The 22,728-nt window shown below is 41.9% G+C and overlaps 1 protein-coding gene across 3 annotated transcripts in view; it reads right to left on the reverse strand.

Annotated features, from left to right (window-relative positions):
* The window catches only part of NPRL3 (NPR3 like, GATOR1 complex subunit), a 334,166-nt gene that overhangs the window by 110,560 nt on the left and 200,878 nt on the right, over positions 1-22,728 (reverse strand). For all 3 annotated transcript variants that reach the window (XM_069210380.1, XM_069210379.1, XM_069210381.1), the window contains 2 exons: positions 22,355-22,511; positions 4,512-4,618 (listed from right to left, as the gene is read on the reverse strand). In XM_069210380.1, coding sequence (XP_069066481.1) covers positions 4,512-4,618; positions 22,355-22,511 — 264 coding nt within the window. The remainder of the gene's footprint in view (positions 1-4,511; positions 4,619-22,354; positions 22,512-22,728) is intronic.

Consider the following 22,728-nt stretch of genomic DNA (forward strand, 5'->3'; position numbering starts at 1 on the left):
AGTACTATTACCAAACGTATTACCAAGTATTGTTTTTGAATAGGCCCCTAAGTCTAGATTCTCAAAAGGCTCTGTCATGGGACTTCATTAACTCTGCTCATCTCCCTTCTGAGCATTAATTAGTCACTAAAGTCTGCCATCTACACATTACCTCCAATACTACTGGTTTTGAGTACAGTCAACTGACCAGTCCTCAATAGCACAGGACATGTGAAACTGGGAGTTTGAAAAGTAGTAGATCTAAACGGCTTCCGAGGCAACAGTGTATTTGCTCAAAGTACCTGAAATGGGGATTAGGTTAAGACATATTCAATTCATAGTCTCTAAATATCCCATTGTGGAGCAACTGGTGAAGAATCTGTATACCTTGAACAGCCCAATCCTTCCCCAGCAGTGACTATTTGTGAACTTGTACCACACTATTCCCCATTTGGTGGCAAAGACATGTAGGAAAAGAAGAACTTTTAATATTCTATGGTTCTGTTTCCAAATAGACTTCATATAACCTATGGTCGGATTACTTCTTGCCTCTCATTATGGATATCGGCCAAATACAGGCAGCAGAAACTCTGGACACTGAAGCATATGCCTCTCTGTGCTGACCCATATTTGATTTTGCAGTGTTTGAGGCAGAGAGTGAGCCAATTACGATAGGTGATTGATATAATAGTACAGATGTATGTGGTATAGTATTAATCCTTGTGAAGCTGTGTGCGCCCATAAAGCCTACGGTTTCAACCTAGGCCTTGCTGCAACCCTACTATACCTTTTGATATCAGAATCAATTTGGTTTAACATATCTTATTTAATTCTAATAGGAAGCATATCCAGGACATATTTGGAGTAGGGTGCCATCATCATTTTTATACCTTAGATAATGTCCCACATCAAAAGGTTGCTTTGTGTCCATCACAAACAATCACGTCTCATTTTAGACATAATCAGATTTAAATTGTCATTTGCCATGCTTTCTAGACCACTACTGAATACGGTACCAATTAATTTCAAACCCTTTGTTATCCTTTAATTGGTAGCCATAAATCCTTTCTCCTGCTGTGTGCCTGGTCATTGGGAGCACCTCACACTTATCCCAAGTAATTTTGTAACTGGAAATTCTGGAGTTAGAATTAATGATAGACATTGCCTCTGGTATAGAAGTATGGGGTTCCGCTACTGATAGCATATCATCAGCTTACAGAAATAACTTAAGTGGGACAGATGGTGCCACTATCCCCTGTATTTCTCTTGATATACGGAGTGCTGCAGATAAAGGCTCCAATGCCAACAAGAATGGGAGGTGTGCCAATTGACAGCCCAAATTTAAACGGCTGAGACAGGTGGCCTCCATAGTTAACGTGGGCGGGTCTCATGGGCCTCATGCAGCCAGTGTACTTTTGTGATAAAGTTCTAGCACAGACTAGCTCTCTCAAGGGCTTGCAAATGGAAGCCCTATTCTACTCTCTCAAAAGCCTTCTTTGCATCCAATGAGAGTGATAGAGCTTCTGGCCTCAGCTCCCTAGTGCTCCACAGGAGATGTAATAATGTCCTTATATGATTCATAGAGGAATGCCTGGGTAAGAAAATCCTAATAGTGAGTTCTGAACAAGAGATTAAATGAATTTGTGCACTCTGTAGGCTAAGAATGTGCCATGGGGTGATAGCTGGCCCACTGAGGGTCCAGTATAAAGTAGTGTTTTGTAAGTGACGCAGAGCTTTCAATTGAAAGTCAATTGGTCCAGATGCAGTGGATGGCTCTGTGGCTGAAGCAGGGAGTCTTAAACAACCTATCCGTGGTCATGAATAAACAGTGGAGAGCTTTTAAGGCTGGAGTGATGTTGTTGAAGAGGTGCTACAACTGTCTGGTACCCATGTTCTGGATATTTTGTAATCTGCACTAAATGTCAACTGGGGTTTCAAATTATAGCTCGTAGGAGTAGTCCAGGAAAAAAGCACCAAGGACATGGGGGTCCAGACCCTTTGTGGGAACCCTTAGATAACAGAAAATGGACTGCAGGAATTGCCATGTCAAAAAAGGCACCTCTGTTAATTCAATTTACTTGAGGCATTAGGGCGGGATCAAAGCTGACAAACACTGCTGGACACCTTACTTCCATTGCTTAGGTTTGGGTTGGTCCAAGATTCTGTGGGCCAGATGGTGGAATGGCCATACACCCAATTCCACAGATGAGGATTGTAGAGGGGATGGGGTTATTGGGGCCAGGCCGGAGACGTTAATGATCTCAATTGAGTCACTGTAGGGTTTATAAATGTTTTTTAATTAAAGGGTTTTAGCTATTCTTTCTTTCTTGTTCACATGTGTTAATTCAGTCTCTTGCAAGATTCCGTTCTTCCCTTTTTGCTCTATGTCTCTACGCTTTCTGTCTTCTTCTTCTTCTTTTCCGCTCTTCCATTTTCTTTCTTTTGGTTACTGTAGATCCTTTCCTTTATGTCTTCTAGGCTTGGTTCTCCAGAGTATAGACCACTGTCATTGGATTCATGTGGAAAAAAAAAACAAAAGCAAGGGACAAGGTAAGTGGTCTTCTTTTCTTTCTATGAATAGGGGTTAAGGAGTGTGTGTGTGGGGGGTGGTGGGGAACACAACACCCAGCGAGTGCTTCAAATAAATAGTAACCACAGTGACAATATGCCCCTCTTGTGCAAAATGGTAAAAAAACACAAATATCGGTTCTCTAGGTTTTGACAACACTGTTGTCTTTGTCATGGTTTCACAGGAAGCTTTTATCAGGTAGGAAAGTAGTGGATGTTAGTATAGGGGGAAATAAATAGGGAAACAACCAAAAAAAAAACGAAATGGAGGAGATACCGGATTGGTCTTTCTGCCTTTACTTCTTCCCGCTGTTTGTCTTCCAACCCCCCCCTTCTACCACCAGTACCACGCAGGGTATGACAAGCAGGCACGTAAGCCATGTCCCTCCAGGGATGTTGCACATGTTGTGGTTTGATGCTCCGACCGTCTGTGGCATTTCTTCCCAACGGAGCATCTCCGACTCCCTTCCTTTTCCTGCTCGCGTCTCTGGTGTTTCCTTCTCTGCTTCGCTCTCCGCGTCTTCTTTCGCACATTCCTCCCCGGCTCGTCCGTCTTCTGTCCCTGTTCTAACCTGAATGTTTGGGTTATAGCAGGGTGTTCCCTTTCTCTGGCTGTTGATGGTCACCCCGGGGTACCGGGTTGCTGGTCTCTGGGCACCGTCCTGTTACAAGGATCTTGTTTTTTTTTTTTTTTTTTAGATAAGTTTGAGGTGGCTGCCTAGCTTCCACCGGTCCGTGGCTTGGTGGCATTTATAAGGGTCAGAGAAGCCTCTGCAGATTTTAGATTGAGGGTGATCTAGGTGGCGTCCACATAGTTGAAGCAGGTTAGGCTGAAGGATTTAATGAGGACGGGTAGCGGACAGCAGTGTGCACTGAAAAGGAGTCAAGAGAAGATGGAACCTTGTGGGATACCAGTGTAATGAATGGAGTTAAAGAGTACAGTGGGAGTGACACAATGATGGATTTTTCAGGAAGAGGCAGAGAGGTGTTCTAGTCAAGGTCAGTGCCTTGAATACAGAAACTGTTCTGCCTTTGAAGAAGATTGAAGTGGTGGACTCTATCAAAGGGGGATGTAAAATCCAGTACAGTGGTGAAGCAACAGTGCCATGGGCACTAATGCAAGCGGGCAAAAGAGAGTCCCTATTTGCCTGACTGACTAGTGAAATACACTCATAATCAGGATACAGTCATCCCCTCGCACTCCTGGTTCCAGCGTCACAATAATTGCTATACTAATAATAGCTGCACTCCTACTCCTAGTGCTAGTGCAGCAACACCATCTGTCAACAATGTTTGTCAAATGGTCCCAGATGGAAATCAAGGGGGTTCTGTTCTTCTGCCAGATTAAAGACCTGTTTGGTGGTGGAGTTACATGGTGATGCACTGTCATGTCCCCTTTGTTAATCAGAAAAAAATTCAGTAGGTATATGCAAGGTTTCGTAAGAATGCTGTAGTCTTGTTATCGCTATAACTTATGGGTGATCCACTTTATAAATGTTGAATTTTCACCTCTTACTCTTACTTTCCCTGATATTTAACCCACCATCCTCATATCTGATATTCCATTGTGTTACTTGTTAAGTATGGAAAGATTACATTTTAATGAGATTTAGATAAACCAGTAGTATTGTTCTAAAGAAAGCATTGTGCGCTACATTTATAATTTAATAAACTATTACGTACTAAATACAAGTGGGTTAAGAGTTGAAACTGAGTCTATGGTTACTTTTGTAAGAAATGTGTCAACTGTTTTGTAAAAACAGTGCAGATACTAAATACAATTATAGATGTGAGTTCAACTCTATTAATCAGTTCTAGGATCATCCCTCCCTGGTCTTGCTCCTTTTCCTTAATCTTTCAATAAAGTAAACATCTGCACAATCATAACAATCCTATTCATTTTCCCCACAAATCATCAAAAGCAAAACAATCTATATTTACAAATCTGATGTTTGCATACTTACAGGCCAAGATCTGCATTTGGGGACAGCATGTAGACATTGTTTTCACACAAAGGGTAAACGATAATGGCTTTGCCCCAATAAACCAGGTGGGCTGCCAACTGGAAAACCTGCACAAAAATATCAAGCCTTAAGAGAGAGGACATAAAATTCAATACATTTCGGTGCTCTAAACAGTAGGGTATAACTTGAGAAACATGGTAAAAGGAATGCTTCTAAAAATTCAGAACTCTTTTCAATACAGTATATTCACACGCTTAGAGTACTCAAAATTTAGAAAACTATTAATGGGTTAATCATGCACAATTGTGCATAGTTTTTTTCTCTACATGGAAAAAACACTCTACATCCCTGATACACATACAATACTTCCTTCCCTTTTTCACCCCGAAAGCCTTTCCCACCTTCTTTAGAATTGAGAAAATGTACTCTACTTTAGATGGCCTACCACCAGAATAGAGAATAGAAATATAAAGCTTGATTGGGAAGTGAGGGGCCTTTTAGCACCTTCTGACAGCTGAGCACTCCCAAAATAATACAAATTAATAAAGGGAAGGGTGGAGGAGCAACGAATAAGCAGGAAATTGAGCAACCTGCTGTTGGGCCTGTGCAAAGCACGGTCAATAAAAAAAAAAAAAATATATATATATATATATATATGGAAAATGTCACTTACCCAGTGTACATCTGTTCGTGGCATTAGTCGCTGCAGATTCACATGCTGTGCACATCCCGCCATCTGGTGTTGGGCTCGGAGTGTTACAAGTTGTTTTTGTTCGAAGAAGTCTTTTTTCGAGTCACGAGACCGAGGGACTCCTCCCATTTCGACTCCATTGCGCATGGGCATCGACTCCATCTTAGATTGTTTTCCCCGCAGAGGGTGAGGTAGGAGTTGTGTATGCTAGTAATAGTGCCCATGCAATGGAGTGAATACGTATGTACATAATGAAGTTTAAAGTAATATATTTACCAATTTACAAATGTTCAAGATCAACTTCTAAACTGCTACAGGCTCCCGGGGAGGCGGGTGGGCGCATGTGAATCTGCAGCAACCACGAACAGATGTACACTGGGTAAGTGACATTTTCCGTTCTATGGCATGTGTAGCTGCAGATACACATGCTGTGCATAGACTAGTAAGCAGTTATCTCCCCAAAAGCGGTGGTTCAGCCTGTAGGAGTTGAAGTAGTTTGAAATAATGTTCTTAGTACAGCTTGACCTACTGTTGCTTGTTGTGCAGTTAACACATCTACACAGTAGTGCTTGGTAAATGTATGAGGCGTAGACCATGTTGCTGCCTTACATATTTTGTTCATTGGAATATTTCCTAGAAAGGCCATGGTAGCACCCTTCTTTCTGGTTGAGTGTGCCTTTGGTGTAATAGGCAGTTCTCTTTTAGCTTTAAGATAGCAGGTTTGAATGCACTTAACTATCCATCTAGCAATGCCTTGTTTTGAAATTGGATTTCCTGTATGAGGTTTTTGAAAGGCAATAAATAGTTGTTTTGTCTTTCGAATTAGTTTTGTTCTGTCAATGTAGTACATTAGTGCCCTTTTGATGTCTAATGTATGTAGTGCTCTTTCAGCTACAGAATCTGGCTGTGGGAAGAACACTGGTAATTCTACCGTTTGATTCAAGTGGAACGGTGAGATTACTTTTGGTAAAAATTTAGGATTGGTCCTTAGAACAACTTTATTTTTGTGTATTTGAATAAATGGTTCTTGAATGGTAAATGCTTGAATTTCACTCACTCTTCTTAGAGATGTGATGGCAATTAAAAATGCAACTTTCCACGTTAAGTATTGCATTTCACAAGAGTGCATGGGCTCAAAAGGTGGGCCCATGAGTCGTGTTAAGACAATGTTGAGGTTCCATGAAGGAACTGGGGGTGTTCTTGGTGGTATAATTCTCTTTAGGCCTTCCATAAACGCTTTTATGACTGGTATCCTAAACAATGAAGTTGAGTGCGTAATTTGCAGGTAAGCTGAAATTGCCGTAAAATGTATTTTAATGGAAGAGAAAGCTAGTTTAGATTTTTGCAAATGTAGTAAGTATCCTACTATCTCTTTTGCAGATGTGTGTAAAGGTTGAATTTGATTATTATGGCAGTAATAAACAAATCTTTTCCACTTATTTGCATAGCAGTGTCTAGTGGTAGGTTTTCTAGCTTGTTTTATGACCTCCATACATTCCTGTGTGAGGTCTAAGTGCCCGAATTCTAGGATTTCAGGAGCCAAATTGCTAGATTCAGCGATGCTGGATTTGGATGTCTGATCTGTTGTTTGTGTTGTGTTAACAGATCTGGTCTGTTTGGCAGTTTGACATGAGGTACTACTGAAAGGTCTAGTAGTGTAAGGTTGCCTTGCCCATGTTGGTGCTATTAGTATGAGTTTGAGTTTGTTTTGACTCAACTTGTTTACTAGATATGGAAGAAGTGGGAGGGGGGAAAAGCGTACGCAAATATCCCTGACCAGTTCATCCATAGTGCATTGCCCTGAGACTGATGTTGTGGGTACCTGGATGCGAAGTTTTGGCATTTTGAGTTTTCTTTTGTTGCAAATAGATCTATTTGTGGCGTTCCCCACATTCTGAAGTAATTGTTCAGTATTTGGGGGTGAATTTCCCATTTGTGGATCTGTTAGTGATCCCGAGAGAGATTGTCTGCTAACTGATTCCGAATCCCTGGAATAAATTGTGCTATTAGGCGAATGTGGTTGTGAATCGCCCAATGCCATATTTTTTGTGTTAGGAGACACAACTGTGTCGAGTGTGTTCCTCCCTGTTTGTTTAGGTAATACATTGTTGTCATGTTGCCTGTTTTGACAAGAGTGTATTTGTGGGTTATTATGGGTTAGAAACACAGCTAACAGTTCTAAGTGGTTTATATGAAACTGTCTTTGCTGAATGTCCCATTGTCCTTGGATGCTGTGCTGATTGAGGTGTGCTCCCCACCCTGTCATGGATGCATCTGTCGTTATTACGTATTATGGCACTGGGTCTTGAAAAGGCCGCCCTTGGTTTAAATTTATACTGTTCCACCATTGAAGCAAGATGTATGTTTGGTGGTCTATCAACACCAGATCTAGAAGTTGACCCTGTGCCTGTGACCACTGTGATGCTAGGCACTGTTGTAAGGGCCGCATGTGCAACCTTGCGTTTGGGACAATGGCTATGCATGAGGACATCATGCCTAGGAGTTTCATTACTAATTTGACCTGTATCTTTTGGCTTGGATACATGGCTTGTATTACATTGTGGAATGTTTGGACTCTTTGTGGACTTGGAGTGGCAATTCCTTTTACTGTGTTGATTGTTGCTCCTAGGTATTGCTGTGTTTGACACGGCAGAAGGTGTGACTTTGAGTAATTGATTGAGAAACCTAGTTTGTGTAGGGTTTCTATGACATAATTTGTGTGTTGTGAACACTGTATTTGCGTGTTGGTTTTGATTAACCAATCGTCTAGGTACGGGAACACATGTATTTGCTGCCTTCTGATATGTGCAGCTACTACTGCTAGACATTTTGAAAAAACTCTTGGCACAGTAGTTATTCCGAATGGCAACACTTTGAATTGGTAATGTATCCCTTGGAATACAAACCTTAGGTACTTTCTGTGTGAAGGATGTATTGGTATATGGAAATATGCATCCTTTAGATCCAGTGTTGTCATGTAGTCTTGTTGTTTGAGCAGTGGGATTACTTCTTGTAATGTAACCATGTGAAAGTGGTCTGATTTGATGTATGTATTTAATATTCTGAGATCTAGTATAGGTCTTAGAGTTTTGTCTTTTTTGGGTATCAGAAAGTACAGTGAGTAAACTCTTGTGTTTAGTTCTTGTTTTGGTACTAATTCTATTGCCTCTTATTGGAGCAATGCTTGAACTTCTAATCCTAGAAGATTTATATGTTGTTTTGACATACTGTGTGTTTTCGGTGGGACTGTTGGAGGGAATTCGAGAAATTCCATGCAATAACCATGCTGGATAATTGCTAGTACCCAAGTATCTGTTGTTATCTCCTCCCAATGTTTGTAAAATTGGCTTAGTCTTCCCCCCACAGGTGTTATGTGATGGGGATGTGTGACTTGTAAGTCACTGCTTATTTTGAGGACTTTTGGGGCTTTGGAATTTTCCTCAATTTTTTGGGAATTGTCCCCCTCTATATTGCCCCCGAAAACTTCCCCGCTGATATTGGCTTTGGTAAGTGGGCCTTGTTTGTGATGTTGTGGTTTCTGTAGGTTGTCCTCGAAACCCTCCCCTAAAAGGTGTTTTGCGAAATGTGCCTCTGCTCTGCGGGGAGTAGAGTGCGCCCATGGCTTTTGCTGTATCAGTGTCTTTCTTGAGTTTATCAATAGCAGTGTCGACTTCCGGCCCAAACAACTGCTGATCATTAAATGGCATATTTAGCACAGCTTGTTGAATTTCCGGCTTGAAACCTGACGTGCGCAGCCATGCGTGCCTTCTTATTGTTATTGCAGTATTTACTGTCCTTGCAGCCGTATCTGCTGCATCCATTGAAGACCGTATCTGATTATTAGAGATACTTTGTCCTTCTTCCACCACTTGTTGTGCTCTTTTTTGGAACTCCTTGGGTAAGTGTTCTATCAAATGTTGCATCTCATCCCAGTGAGCTCTATCAAATCTTGCCAAAAGTGCTTGTGAATTGGCAATGCGCCATTGGTTTGCTGCTTGTGCTGCAACCCTTTTGCCCGTAGCATCAAATTTGCGACTCTCTTTGTCTGGAGGTGGTGCGTCCCCCAAGGTATGAGAGTTCGCTCTCTTACGAGCTGCCCAGACAACTACTGAGACTGGTGTTAACTGGGTTGTAATATAAACAGGATCTATTGGCGGTGGCTTGTACTTTTTCTCCACCCTTGGAGTTATGGCTCGGCCTTTAACAGGATCCTGAAAGATTTGTTTTGAATGTTTTAGCATTCCTGGGAGCATAGGTAGTCTTTGGTATTGGCTATGAGTGGAGGATAGCGTGTTAAACAAAAAGTCATCCTCAATTGGTTCGGAATGCAAGGTGACGTTATGGAAAGCAGCTGCCCTTGCGATCACCTGTGTGTAAGATGTACTATCCTCAGGAGGGGACGGCCTGGCAGGGTACGAGTCTGGGCTGTTGTCCGATACTGGAGCATTGTAAAGGTCCCATGCATCAGGATCATCTTGACTCATGGCAGTATGAGTCGGGGAGTGCATCAGTGGAGGAGTTGCTACTGGTGATGTGTGCACTGATGGTGGTGGAGACGGTGGTGGAGTTGTTTTCTTTGCCACCTTTTCCCCCAATTAAAATAAAAAGAAAACTTGCCTTTCAAAAAAAGGACAAGGAGCCACAGGCAGAGTGGTTATCTTCCCTGTGTCTTGATGAGTGTGGAGCCTCCTTTGAGTATAGTCTGGCTCTACAGCTTGAAGTTCCTCTCCAAATCTATGTTTTTGCATTTGGGAGGACAATCCTTGTTCCTCTGTATAGGAACCTGTTTTCGGCTCCAAGGCTGGATGTTTCGGAACCGAAACTTTTTCGGACGTCTTTTTAGGCTCCGAAGAAACCTTTGTAATTTTCGGCGTGGTGGTTTCTCAGTGCCGAATTTATTCCGTGCCGCTGTCACGGTGCCGAAATTTCTCTGAGCCGATGTCTCGGGTCCGAGATTTCTGTGTGGCGGTATCTCGACCGGAGTCGGATGACTTCGACACCAGCGGACCCTTTTTCGGTGCCGTGGCTCGGTCACCTATTTTTTGGGTTAAGCCATGGCCTGTTGGCGGTGGCGTCCCCTGGGCTTTTGTTGACTTCTCGTGAGTCTTATGTTTCGACGTCTTACTCACGGTTTTCAGCATTTCTTCAGCCTCGAGCTCTTCCGAGTCCGACTCGTGGATAGAGAAAGCTTCCTCTTCCTCCTCGAAAAGCTCTTGTCCTGTCGGCGTCGACGCCATCTGCAGTCTTCTGGCTCTTCGGTCTCTTAACGTCTTTCTGGACCGAAACGCTCGACAGGCCTCACAAGTATCTTCCTTGTGCTCTGGGGACAAGCACAAGTTACAGACCAGATGCTGATCCGTATACGGATACTTGTTATGGCATTTTGGACAGAAGCGGAATGGGGTCCGATCCATCAGCCTTGAAGTCACACGTGGCCGGGCCGACCAGGCCCCGACGGGGGATCGAAAAAACCCCAAAGGGCCACCGGAACTCTTCAAAATTCGGTGTCGATCTGTTGTAACTAACCCGATACCGAACGCAAACAATACCGACGTTTTTTCCGAGATTCTAACTAACTTTCCGACCCGAAACACGGAGCGAAAAGGAACACGTCCGAACCCGATGGCAGAAAAAAAACAATCTAAGATGGAGTCAACGCCCATGCGCAATGGAGTCGAAATGGGAGGAGTACCTCGGTCTCGTGACTCGAAAAAAGACTTCTTCGAACAAAAACAACTTGTAACACTCCGAGCCCAACACCAGATGGCGGGATGTGCACAGCATGTGTATCTGCAGCTACACATGCCATCGAACATATATATAAATATATATATATATATATATATATATATATATATATATATATATATATATATATATAATTAGATAAAAATAAAACGTGTGGATGGGCAGCAATGGACGAGCAGAGAGTTTAAAGAGGCCACAAAAGCAGAAAAAAAGAGCAATGGGGAGAGTGTGAGTAAATGTGTTAACCTCCAAGACACCCAGTCAAAACAATGGTAAAGAAACTATGCTCCAGAGGGAGGACAAAAACAGGAATAGGAAGCAAAGCTATCGGATAAGGAGCACTGAAATGAAATAGACAAAACTGCTATCCAATCAGTAGCAAAGGGATGACCCAGAGCCCACTATAGACACCGTCTCTTTAACAACAAACTCCTAATACAATACTTCCCGCCATGCACTTTTGATCCGGAGTCTAACTGAAGCTAAAAGTAATTTCATGTTTGATAACGATCTGTGAAATAGCCTGCAGCACACTTTAAATCGGTTGAAATAATGCCGGTTATTCCAAAAATATCACTTGTCAATTTGTAATTTACGTTTAATAGTTTGGAAATAATCTCAAATGAAAATGCGTAAATAAAGTTGAAAAAATGTATTTGGTGACTTCCATTTGTCTGCTTTATGACAAATGTTGCAGCATAAGCATAATGGTTTTCCTAAACGGAACCCGTCCCTGCCAAATTGTTTTTCTCAAAGAAACAGCTGATAATGAGATTATTTTGCTTTCTTGGGCACAAAAATCACAAAGCTCAGGCTTGTGCAAAACAAGCTTTCTTTCTTGCCATTGTTTTAGGGTTATAACATACTTCCAGTGTGGTTTAACAACGGCCAGGAGGCCCAGCTGCTGCACCACAATGCTTTCCTTTCATTAATCCCACCACACACTAGCGAAAACAATGACAAGCTGTTTGCACTGCATGTGTTCAATTTTATCTCACATTTTTGATAATAGTTCTTAGGTTGAAGCCAGTCTAAATGGCTTACATATTTATTTATTTCCTGTCAGCCTCAAAACCACACTTGTTTACAAATGTCAAAGATGTATGTCGATTATACAATACAGGAAGCACGACTGGACAATAAGGCAAGCAGTATGCTCAACTGACTTCAGAAACATGATGGAAGGTTTCAAGTGAAAGGGTGTGTGATTTACCAGTTGAAGGGAAACTCCCACATTTTCATATTTTAGCTGCTTTTTGCATATTGGTTAGGCAGTTGAACTCGCACCCAATTTTATTTTTACACCTTTCATCCTGCCACCCCTTTTCTTGCCCTAGACCTTTCTCATGTGGATACTGTTGCCTGAGAAGCGCACAGTGAACAGGAAACAGCTGCTGCTGCGACACTGTTCACACATCCCACCTCACTCGTGGTTGTGCATGTTAGGGAAGCAGGGGTGGTGGGGCGGTGTGGTTTGGTACACAGTATCAAGTCAAGTGCACATGCTAACGGTTGCTGCAGTGGAAAGAAAAGCATGAGAAGTGTACTGGAAACTTTCAAAGTATATTCCAGGATCAAGTAAGCCTTTTCCTGCCCTTATCACGTCATGGGAAATGTCAACAGGAAGTGTGCTAATGAAAGGGTAGACGATCAGCAGCACAATATGCTAATGGCCCTTGTGAAGACTGTATAGACTTTCCTGGGCACTCAGTAAAGATTAGGTGGGACTGGGCGAAGTTATGACTGCCCATAACAGTATGCTCTCTCTGCCTCACTACTCTATCTTTATGCCCCTTGCTGGGATAGAACACAAGGGAGCATGGACAGAAGGATGGGAGGAGCTGGCACTTTTCCATTATGCCGTTCACTTCAGCAAGGATGATAAAGATTGAGAGAAAAGGCTGGAAGGCGAGGCACTGCCAGCACCAACCACCGCTCACACCCTCTTCTTACAACCCCCTTTACATAGGGGGCGTTATGAGAGAGAAATGACTGGCAGTTCAAAGAGGAGGGAGGAGGGGTGGGGTCAGAAGGCTGAAAAGATAGAGGCAGCACGAGAAACAGAAAAGAGGAGATAGAGAAGAGGAAGAAAAGTGAGAGAGAAAAACGAACACCCATCCATAGGGCAGCGTAAATAAATGAGAGATCATAGCAGTGAGCTCAGAGATGACTACACGCACTGCAATCGTCACCTTCTCCACTGAAACTACAGAGCATGCTTCTCTTTCCATGCCCCACTTTTGCAATGATCTTGTAATGGTACACTTCCTGTCCCTCTCTCTTTGTATTGATAAAATTTACATCAACAACCATGAGAGTAGAACTCCCTTTATTTATGGCTTTCTGAACATGCCTCTACACACCACGACTCGCTTCCAACCTACACATATTGCAAACCACTCATCCTCATCTCAAACCAATTTATCACACTGGCCGCCTACCAACAACCACTAATAGATCATCCATAGGTCCATCACTATTGATCCTTCTGCATCACTAAAATAAGTCCCTGCCCCTCAAAGCAAGAGTAAATCTGTACCCAACTCATTCCACTCTACCAACCCTGCTTCCATGCACATATTCCTGAATTTCCCATTTCAGGTAGCTCAAATGACTCTACAGTCTGCAAATGAACATAATATTCTGACATTATAGAGCACCCATGCATGCTTCCCAAAACAGTTCACACAACCCACATTACATTACCAAAGTACAAACGCCTTAAAATACTAACCTGAAAAAATACCTGAAGAGTTGGGGTACACAGTCTTGTGCTAAACTATGCGCTGGCCCTTATTGATGTCTGCCTGCACATTTACTGATGATTTAATGTGAAGAAACCTCACGTCTCTCTTGCATCTCCTGTTTCGCTCCCTCTAATTCAATCCCCAAGCAGATTTTGTGTTGTTGTTACATTTTACAAGAGTTGGATGGAATAGCACGTAAATTTTCATGCTTGCTTTCAAATTCTGCTAATCTTTTTTACTGTCGGTTTCGCTGGCAATAGCTACATATCTAAACTTTTTTTAAATCAACCTTATTAATTGTTGTCTTGATGAAATGCACTTTTTTACTACTTGAATAAATCAGCATTTGATTTATTTTATCCTTTTCTTATCTTTACTGCCTTCACCATTCCAACAGAAGACAATACTTCCTCACCAACAAAGTAGTCACTCATAAAAAAAAAAAAATCACACCATCTCCACAGGTGGTGAAAAACTCACATCCGTCATCTTATTAGCCTCATCGGAGTCAAAGGAGGAATGGTGACAGTGCAATGAAGGGAAAATCAAGAATGTGGGTGTGTAGCATGAAAATTCCTGCGTCTAAGACATTTCTTTCTTGGCTGCCAAAAGGCATGGTTTAGAGCTTGGTGGAGAAGGTACTCTGTGCTAATGGCAATGGAGATCCTTTACCGTCAAACTTATGGTCAAGGTACTCAATTAAGACGTATGTAGACGTTAAGTATGTCGTGAGCCTACTCCAGCTCCATCACCAACTCTTCCAACGACCTGAGTACAAGGTGTCGGAGGTTAACTATCTGACTGCCCGACCAATTTAGAGTGGAATTTGTTTTTTTAGCTGTCCATCACCACCAGGGAAAATGCCTGTCACTGTTAAGAGTTGTTCATGGGGCTGGCGGACAACTCTAGAATTGATGGGTGGATGTCCACTGGAATGGTGGGGGCAATGTCCTCCAGCAGAGTGTATGTAAGAGATACTGAACATATCTTGGAGATGGAATGGAAGTCGGCAATGTAGGTGCTATGGAACCTGAGATGGGTTCCAGGGGCTCAGACCACTCCAAGGATAGATCTGCCACACGTATCTAGATTGGAGGACACTGCAGATCCTTGGGACCCAAAAGCGTGCCAGAGGGAGCAGGACAAATCTCAAAACATACAGCTTGGCATCCTTAAAAGCTTGGAACTGCTGATTGTAGCCGATGACAAAGAGAACTCGGGGCACATAAAGATCAGCTGCAGGATTGGCTCCTCAATCGGGGATTGGGAGCAAGACTGGGTGACACTTTAAAAGACCTTCAAACTTATCTTTAGATATAGAGTGGAGGCATGGGGTCAAGTACCACTTTGCCATCTTGGGTTTTCACTTTGAAATGGGTTTCAACTTACTGGATTACTTCGATTGTGAATGAGCTCTGTTGCAGGATCACCCTCAAGAATGGGAAAGGGTCCACACCCTTGACTTAGAGTAGGAGCCGAACGTAGGTGAGATGCAGGACATCTTTCAATATTCAGAATCATACAGCTTTGCTTAACAGTCCAGGATCACTTTCAGGTGCATGAGGGCACAGCCATTGAATGGTTGGCTTCATACCCAGGGCCCAAACACCAAAAGTACACCTGATGGAGATCCATTACTGACATCAGTTTTCGACAGTCATGGCACTGTTTAACCCTGTAGTTGCAGGTGAGGACACTGCTCCCTTTCATACTGGATTTCAATTTGAAAAGTCGTCAATACTGATGAAAAGAGAAAAGAAATGATGTCGGCGAGCAGGTGTAGAGCTTATTTGCGGTCTGCTCCGTCACTTCCAGGGCAGAATGAAGTCGCGCTGCACCATTTAATGCCGCAATATCACTGCTGTGGAAAAGTTCTGGATTGATTCTGGCACCTGGGGAATATTCTAATGGTGAGAAATCTTCGTTTAGAAGTATCCATCAGATAAGGTACTTACAGAGGAGTTGTTATTCAAGTCAATCATGTGTTAATGTTAGCAATATAAAATTGGTTCATGTAAATGGGCCTCTGAAATAAATGGGGGGTTATGGGTGAAGAAAGGAAGTTGAAGCTGTGAGATAATTTCTGATATGGATAACGTTTAAGCCAACATTTTATCATTTTGCAGATTTTACACTTTTGGAGCATTAGCTTTTAAGTGTAGGGCATTGATGAAGGATTAGGCTTGGTAATGTTTGGTGGAAAGACAGCATACAATTCAATGGCACGCACGGAGTTAGGTGGTATAGTGAAGTCAATTAATGTGATGGGCTTGGCTGAGTGATGAGAGATGTGTTGAAATTCTTCCATGGAAGTTTCCTCAACAATAAAACGGGTTTAAAATCTGGGTTTAAACATGATGTGGAAATCCGAGGGGTCATACAGAGGGGAGATGAGAGTATGGGATGAGATCCGAAGTATAGCTATAAGAATGATTTGGCATAGTGAAAAGCTGGGCCCCCGGAAGGTGGTGAGATAATGAAAGGTTTATTTCAAATTTCTGGAAGTCATATTATAGAGTAGATTAAGGGTTCATAGTAATTAATGTTTAGTGGATATCATAGCAGTTTGTTACAAAGTCTGTGAATTCCTCCATGCATTCTATTTCGACCTGGCATCCTGTAGATGTGGTGGTTTTTAGCTAAGGTGTGAGGGAGAAGGATGCAGAAAAGGCTTTGAAGGATATATTAGGTAGCAGAGTGTGGAGATAACTGAAAAAGTGTGTGACGATTTATATTTGATGGTGAAGCTACCACCTGTTTTAGAGTGCAACTGTGGTGCAGAACTGAGACAAATTAAAAGAAGTGTTTGAAAAAGGTAGAAAGCCATAATTTAAGTAGAAAATGTCTGACTATATTATTACACTTTTATAGATATGCCTCCTGTGTGTCTAGTGGATGGATGGGCACTGATAAGCATGACAGACTGTATCAGTGGTGAGATGAGATGCTATATTGATAATGTTTGCTGTTGGGGTAAGGTTTTCAACGATGGATGGACTGGTTCTGGAATGTGGGTTGTGTATGTGGGATGGTGTACGGGAGTGAGTTATACTGACTATTTTACTATGTCGCATCACAGAAACGTTTTTCAGTCCTGGGCTTTAAAAATACAATATCACTTGATCAGTTGTGTTCGCCTAATTAGTTAAATGGAAGCAAACAGACTGAAACACTCAGTGTACAGTAGATTGACACATTAAACCACAGTACTGTAAACAATGCCCATGCTAACAACCCTGTCCTCATCACAGGTAGTGAGGACAGGGTTGGGCTGTGCAAATGGAGTCAACAGGTGCACTTCACTGGAGTGCTGGAGCCAATGTTCCTTAGAGACAATCACAAGTGTAAACAGGGGGATCACCGGCTTTGGTTATGATGTTGTCTAACATGTATCAGAGTCCCTCGTGTCACAAAGGCTATAAAAGAGCGACAGTTTATGTTTTTTGTTAATCAAAGTATTAATAGTTAAACTTAGAAGCTGCACTGACATGCAATTTAAATGGGCATTTGCCTGTATTTCACAGTTCAGTTTAGGTAGTATTTGAATAACATCACTTTAGAAAGATAAGATTGAAATTATATAGTAATTTAGATTCTAGACTAATAGTGAATATCAAAACAATATTGGAATTCTAATGATTAATTAATTTAAAAAATGCATTAAAAAATGAGAGAAATGCACTTCCCTATAATATTTCATGAAATGCATTAACAAAGCTTTTCCGTTTAAAATGAAATATATCATTCATATTAATGAAGTGTTCTTAATGCTGAAAACATAGGTTTTCATATTACATGTGTTTTATTAAAACGTATTAATTGAATGTAATGTCATGATTACTTGCCTTAGAATAAGTGTGGCCTGCAGAGTTTGTATTTTGTGATTGTGTTAGAAAGTGGATTCATTTCCTAACGTGAACTTTCTTTTAGGTTACATTCCCATGAGAGGACTAGTTTGGTAATGGAACACATTGTTTAGGCATAGAGAGAATGTATCTGACCACCCCTGGGAGCGGAACTTTGTGGAACATGGACTGACTTTGTATACAATTGTTTCAAACTTTTGTGGAGTCATACCAATGGAAGAAGTTCTGATGGAAAGTTTGGGAAGGGAAGAAAATGTTTCAACTTGGAGTCGTGTGATCGATTATTATTGGATGATGCCTCTACAACGTGATATGAACTGATACCTTGGCGAATCAGAATGCTTTATGACTTTTGATATGACAGTGCCCAGTTGGACTTTGGTCAGAGATCCACAGTTCCCAGATGCTGTCTTGCTGCTTGCAGATGCTTTGCTGATGAAGAGCCCTGGACTGCTGAAACCCTCGAAGAGCTATCTTCCACTCTCCTTTTGCCCCTTGAGACGTCCCTTTAAGATTAAAGGAATCTTTTTATCCCTTTCAGAAGACTCTTGATTGAGATTCTGATATGCTGACACTTTTCCCTTTCTTTTTCTATCTTTACTTACCTTAGTTAGTAACCCATAGTCCGAGATTATCTTTTTTCTAAATCATTTTTATCCTTTTTTGCGCTTTTTGTCCTTTGCCGGCATGAGTTTGTCCCACACATGTATTTCCCTGAATTGGTTTGCTGTAGGGTTCTCAATTCCCAGCATAATTATGACTCTGGTAAATTGAACTGACTGTTAATTGCTAATTCTGAGCAACGTATCATATCTGTATGGCAGATATTTATTTCAATAATATGTATTGTCCTTCTTGAATGTTTAGTTTTATTAATGTTAGTTCGCCTAAACTTATTTTGACACCTTAAACAACCATTGGTGATTATGTATTAATATAATATGGTACTGCAAATAGTCTACATCAGTGGTTCCAAACCTGTGGTCTTTGGGACCCTTGGGGGTCCGCAAAGCCTCCTCAGGGGATCTGCGACTCCTTCGAAAATTTAATAATTTTGACAGATGAGGGCTGCAGCTTTCAGTAATGACTCAGTGGGGGGGTCCCTGGATACCAATAACGGTTCAGTGGGGGTCTGTGGGTTCCAGTATTGATAAAGTGGGGGTCCACAGAAGTCAAAAGGTTGGGAACCACTGGTCTACATGACTTTGATTTTGGGTTTATAATAAATCTGTTAACTTTATTCCTGGGTGGAGTTTTCCTTCCGTGGCCACACTGGTCATGGTGTTTAAATTAATTGTGTTTGTATTGAAATTGAGTTAGAGTTTCTACAACACCACTTACAGGGCCCAAAGATCCATCCACTTTGATGAGCATTGACTACTGTGAAGGATGAACACGCTCCAGCAGTTCTTCAGTGTGTGGTTTCCGGGCTAGCACACCCTGTGATTCCAGCTAATGAAGAGAATGACTGAACATGAGCTGCCTGATGTGGGACTGGCAGGTCAGTCAGGACCTGGTGTCTGGCAAGAGAAGCCGCTGATTGAGCCAGCAATGCATTAAGAGCAAGCATGTGGTGACGGCAGATAGTCATATGGAATTGGAATACTCTGGTGTATAGTGAGTAAATAGACCAGGGGCCTCCAACTTTTCTGTAATAAGAGCTACTTAGGTTAAATGGAACACATCAAGAGCTACCAATATTATTAGTGTTATAATAGTGACTACAAAAAAACAAAATTAAATTAGTGGCCACCATATGCAAGACTACTAGCAGCGATCACCTCAGTGCATCAGGTATGGCTGCCAACAGTTGTGCATAAAAAGCGGTTTTCAATATGGAATGCCTCTACATAGGTAATACACAAAAAATATAGCTGCAGTGCCTCTAGCGCCAAAGTAATGACATTCGCAAAAAGTCTTCTCAATGCAACATCATTTATCACTCACAAATCAGTTTTAAATATATTTTGGAAATTCAGCCATTTTCTTTAAATAGCAGCCTATGACTTCTGAAAATACAAACATATTGTCTCAACTATACACTTTAAATTTTGGTATACGAATATGAATTCAACCTAGGAAAAGCTTCAAATTTAGTAGTGTGGGCTGCACATAGGTGAGCCATATCCAAGTACCTGGAGTTCTACCAGTAGCTCACGAGCTACTCGTTGGAGACGCCTGAACTACACTGTTGAAGCCTGTAATAAACAGAATACATAATATCACTAAGATCTATTTGAGCATCTAGTCTGGATTCGACAAATGAAAAAGCATACTTCTGGCCACACTGGGACTTTCTTTCACGTTTGGGTGCCTGCAGCTTTATCAAACACCCAAAAACACGATTAATTTTGAGATTTCGATAAAAGGTTGTCTATGAACCTAGGTCTAATGATTAAACCATCTCTATTTTTAAACACTGCCTTGCTCTTTTCTTAACACAACGAAAAAAATGATCAGATAGATTTAAACTTTTCGGGACTTCTTGTTTATGGGGGAAATATTTGGCAAACGATGGAACAGGGAAGGCCTGTAGCTGATTGACATAAAGACTGAGTTTATCACAAGGCTACCATAATTTAGATAATTAACACTGGTTTCGATCTAGGACGCAAACGATAAAGTGGCAATAGAACAGCAGTAATAATTAAACCACTTCATGCCTATGGCAAGTTGCTCTATGCACCTCAGTGGCTCAGCTGCTATTACACGGAGCCAGAAAGTGCCTTCAGGAGCATTTACACTTTTAATTATCAATAATGAGTGCAGAGCACCAGAAACATCCTAATGTTCCAGCTTCTGTAAAATGTCTACTGCTGTCAAATGGCAAAATGCCATCATTATCGCCATCATTAAATGTAATTGCTTGCTTGGTTAGTCACAGTATCTCAGCAATATTCTCTCCATATTTTGCAATCTTTTCTGTTGGCTTGATGATGGGGCCTGAATTTTATCCTTATACATCACTCGACGTGCAAACAAGCAATAAGACACATACTGCTTTTAACTTATTATTCACTTCAGAAATAGACTTTTGGGTTCAAAACATGGCCTGAAGCCCTCATTTGCCAAGTCCGGATCCCCCTCTCATTCCTGATGTCACTGGAGGAGGGTTTTCTTCTCAGCCCATGCCCTGCATTCCACAGCACCGGCTGTTACCGAGTCTAGATTTCTCTTTACATTTCAAAAACCATACATGTGTAAAGTAGACATAAATGTTTCTCAATGCACGTGCTTTATACTCTTTTTGGAGATTTCCATCCCCCACAGCTCCTTGTTACAAAAAGATGCTCTGAAACAGCCAGTTACTGGAATGACATCAGAATAGTGGCAAGAATGGCCATGGCCGGATAGGCTCTCCTGGTGCTGTATCTTAATGTCATCTGCTGCTCAGTGCAAAGCAGAGTGCCTGCTTTTATGTGCATGCAGTGTGTAAAGTCACTTCATTTAACCCAATATTTATTCGAGTTAACACATTATTTTAGAAAGCATGGCACCGAAAGATACAAACCTTGTGCACTGTATCGAAGTTGTATTGTCTGAAAATGAAGCTCTAACCCACTGAAATATAGGGTTAAATTAATAGACTTAATTCAAAGCAGGAGCATAAAAACAGATGTTCAGCTCTGTGCTGAGCCAGTGGGGCCACAACTGGGCATGCGCATTCATTTTCTGTGCTCCCTGACACTGCAGTTTTACAGAAGGGACCGCAGAAGCTAGCTCAGACCCTTCTATAATATAGATAGCACCAATGCAGATACAGCGCTAATGCTATGCTAAGGGGGGTTTCCTTCAGGACGTGGCTCCATGTTAATGAGGGAAATACTTAACTTTTGTGCCATTGCCATATTATGGATGTGGGCACGAAAGCAAAGAGACCGTCTGGTGGTGCACTGACTGCACCACAAAGAGGTGGTTCATAATCAATGCAACCCCCCCAAGTGTGTAAAGTTGTTATGTCAAGGTGATTTGTAAAGTGCACTATCACCCGGAAGGTATTCTAGTGCTTAAGGTGAGAGTCTAGCCAGCCTAGGTCTGAGCCTCACTTTTGGAAAAGCCAGGCCTTCAGCTTCCTGCGGAATTGAAGAAGAGAGAAGGAGGCTGAAATGTAGCAGCAGGCCATTTCACAGTTTAGGAGCCATACAGGAGAAGACTCGACCATGGGGTCTGCTTTTCCGAATGCGTGGGATGTGTGCAAAAAGAAGTGTAGCAGAGCTAAGGTGCCTAGAAGGTTTGTGAAAGTAGATGCAATTGTTAAGGTATGCTGGGCCAGATCTATGTAGCGCCTTGTAGGTGTGCGTGAGGAGTTTAAATGTACTTGTATGTGTATGAGGGTGCCCTCTGAAAAGAGAGAAAAGGAGTCCCATCAACCCTCTCCCACCCACAGACATACCCCTACAGGCGGGTACAGTCACTCAATGCACTCAACTACAGAGGGATCTCAGTCACCGGACTCAAGTAAAGGCTGGGTGCAGCCTGCACTGTGCACTGCTCTCATGGCAGCCTTGGGTTCAGCGCATTTTTGCTGTATGCGCCAAGCACACCTCTTTAATAGTGTGCCAGGTGCAACAAGGACAGTATGTCCCAAGTGTAATTTGTCTTATGTGTTCATCTACGAAAAAGTACATTTATTCTAAGTACAATAGAACAGAGTTACAGTGACTTATATCGGCAAGCTGAGACTTTAATATGCAGGCTGAATATCCCACACCCTAACATCTTCATGCTAAACTGGAATAAATAGCTAATGTAAGTTAAGCGATCCCCTTTAAAAAGTGGCTTGCACTGCACCTGTAATAATGCGAGGTCAGCATCTTGGGCCAGTTGTTGCAGGTTCTTGACAGCAGATGTGGACTTGATCACTCTGACCAGAGCAGGGGAGCAGTCCAGCGGAAGCTCCATCAGCAGCGACTTTTCATCACTCAGCAGCAAAAGGGAATGGTATGGCCTAGAAGAAGGAGTAGCTCTTAACCATCAGTACGTGATCAGCAGTAATATACATTAAGTTGCACCTTTCACTTTATGGGTAAGAGATACATCTCAGCTAAGTTAATGATCACAGATATCACCGTGATTACAAATAGCTAAATAAGTGAAAAAATGTTTTAATATTCAAACAGAAATAGAAAGAAGCAGAGTAAATGGTCAATAACTGCCTCTTTCAA

The sequence above is a fragment of the Pleurodeles waltl genome, chromosome 10, assembly GCF_031143425.1.
Source record: "Pleurodeles waltl isolate 20211129_DDA chromosome 10, aPleWal1.hap1.20221129, whole genome shotgun sequence".
NCBI lineage: Eukaryota > Metazoa > Chordata > Amphibia > Caudata > Salamandridae > Pleurodeles > Pleurodeles waltl.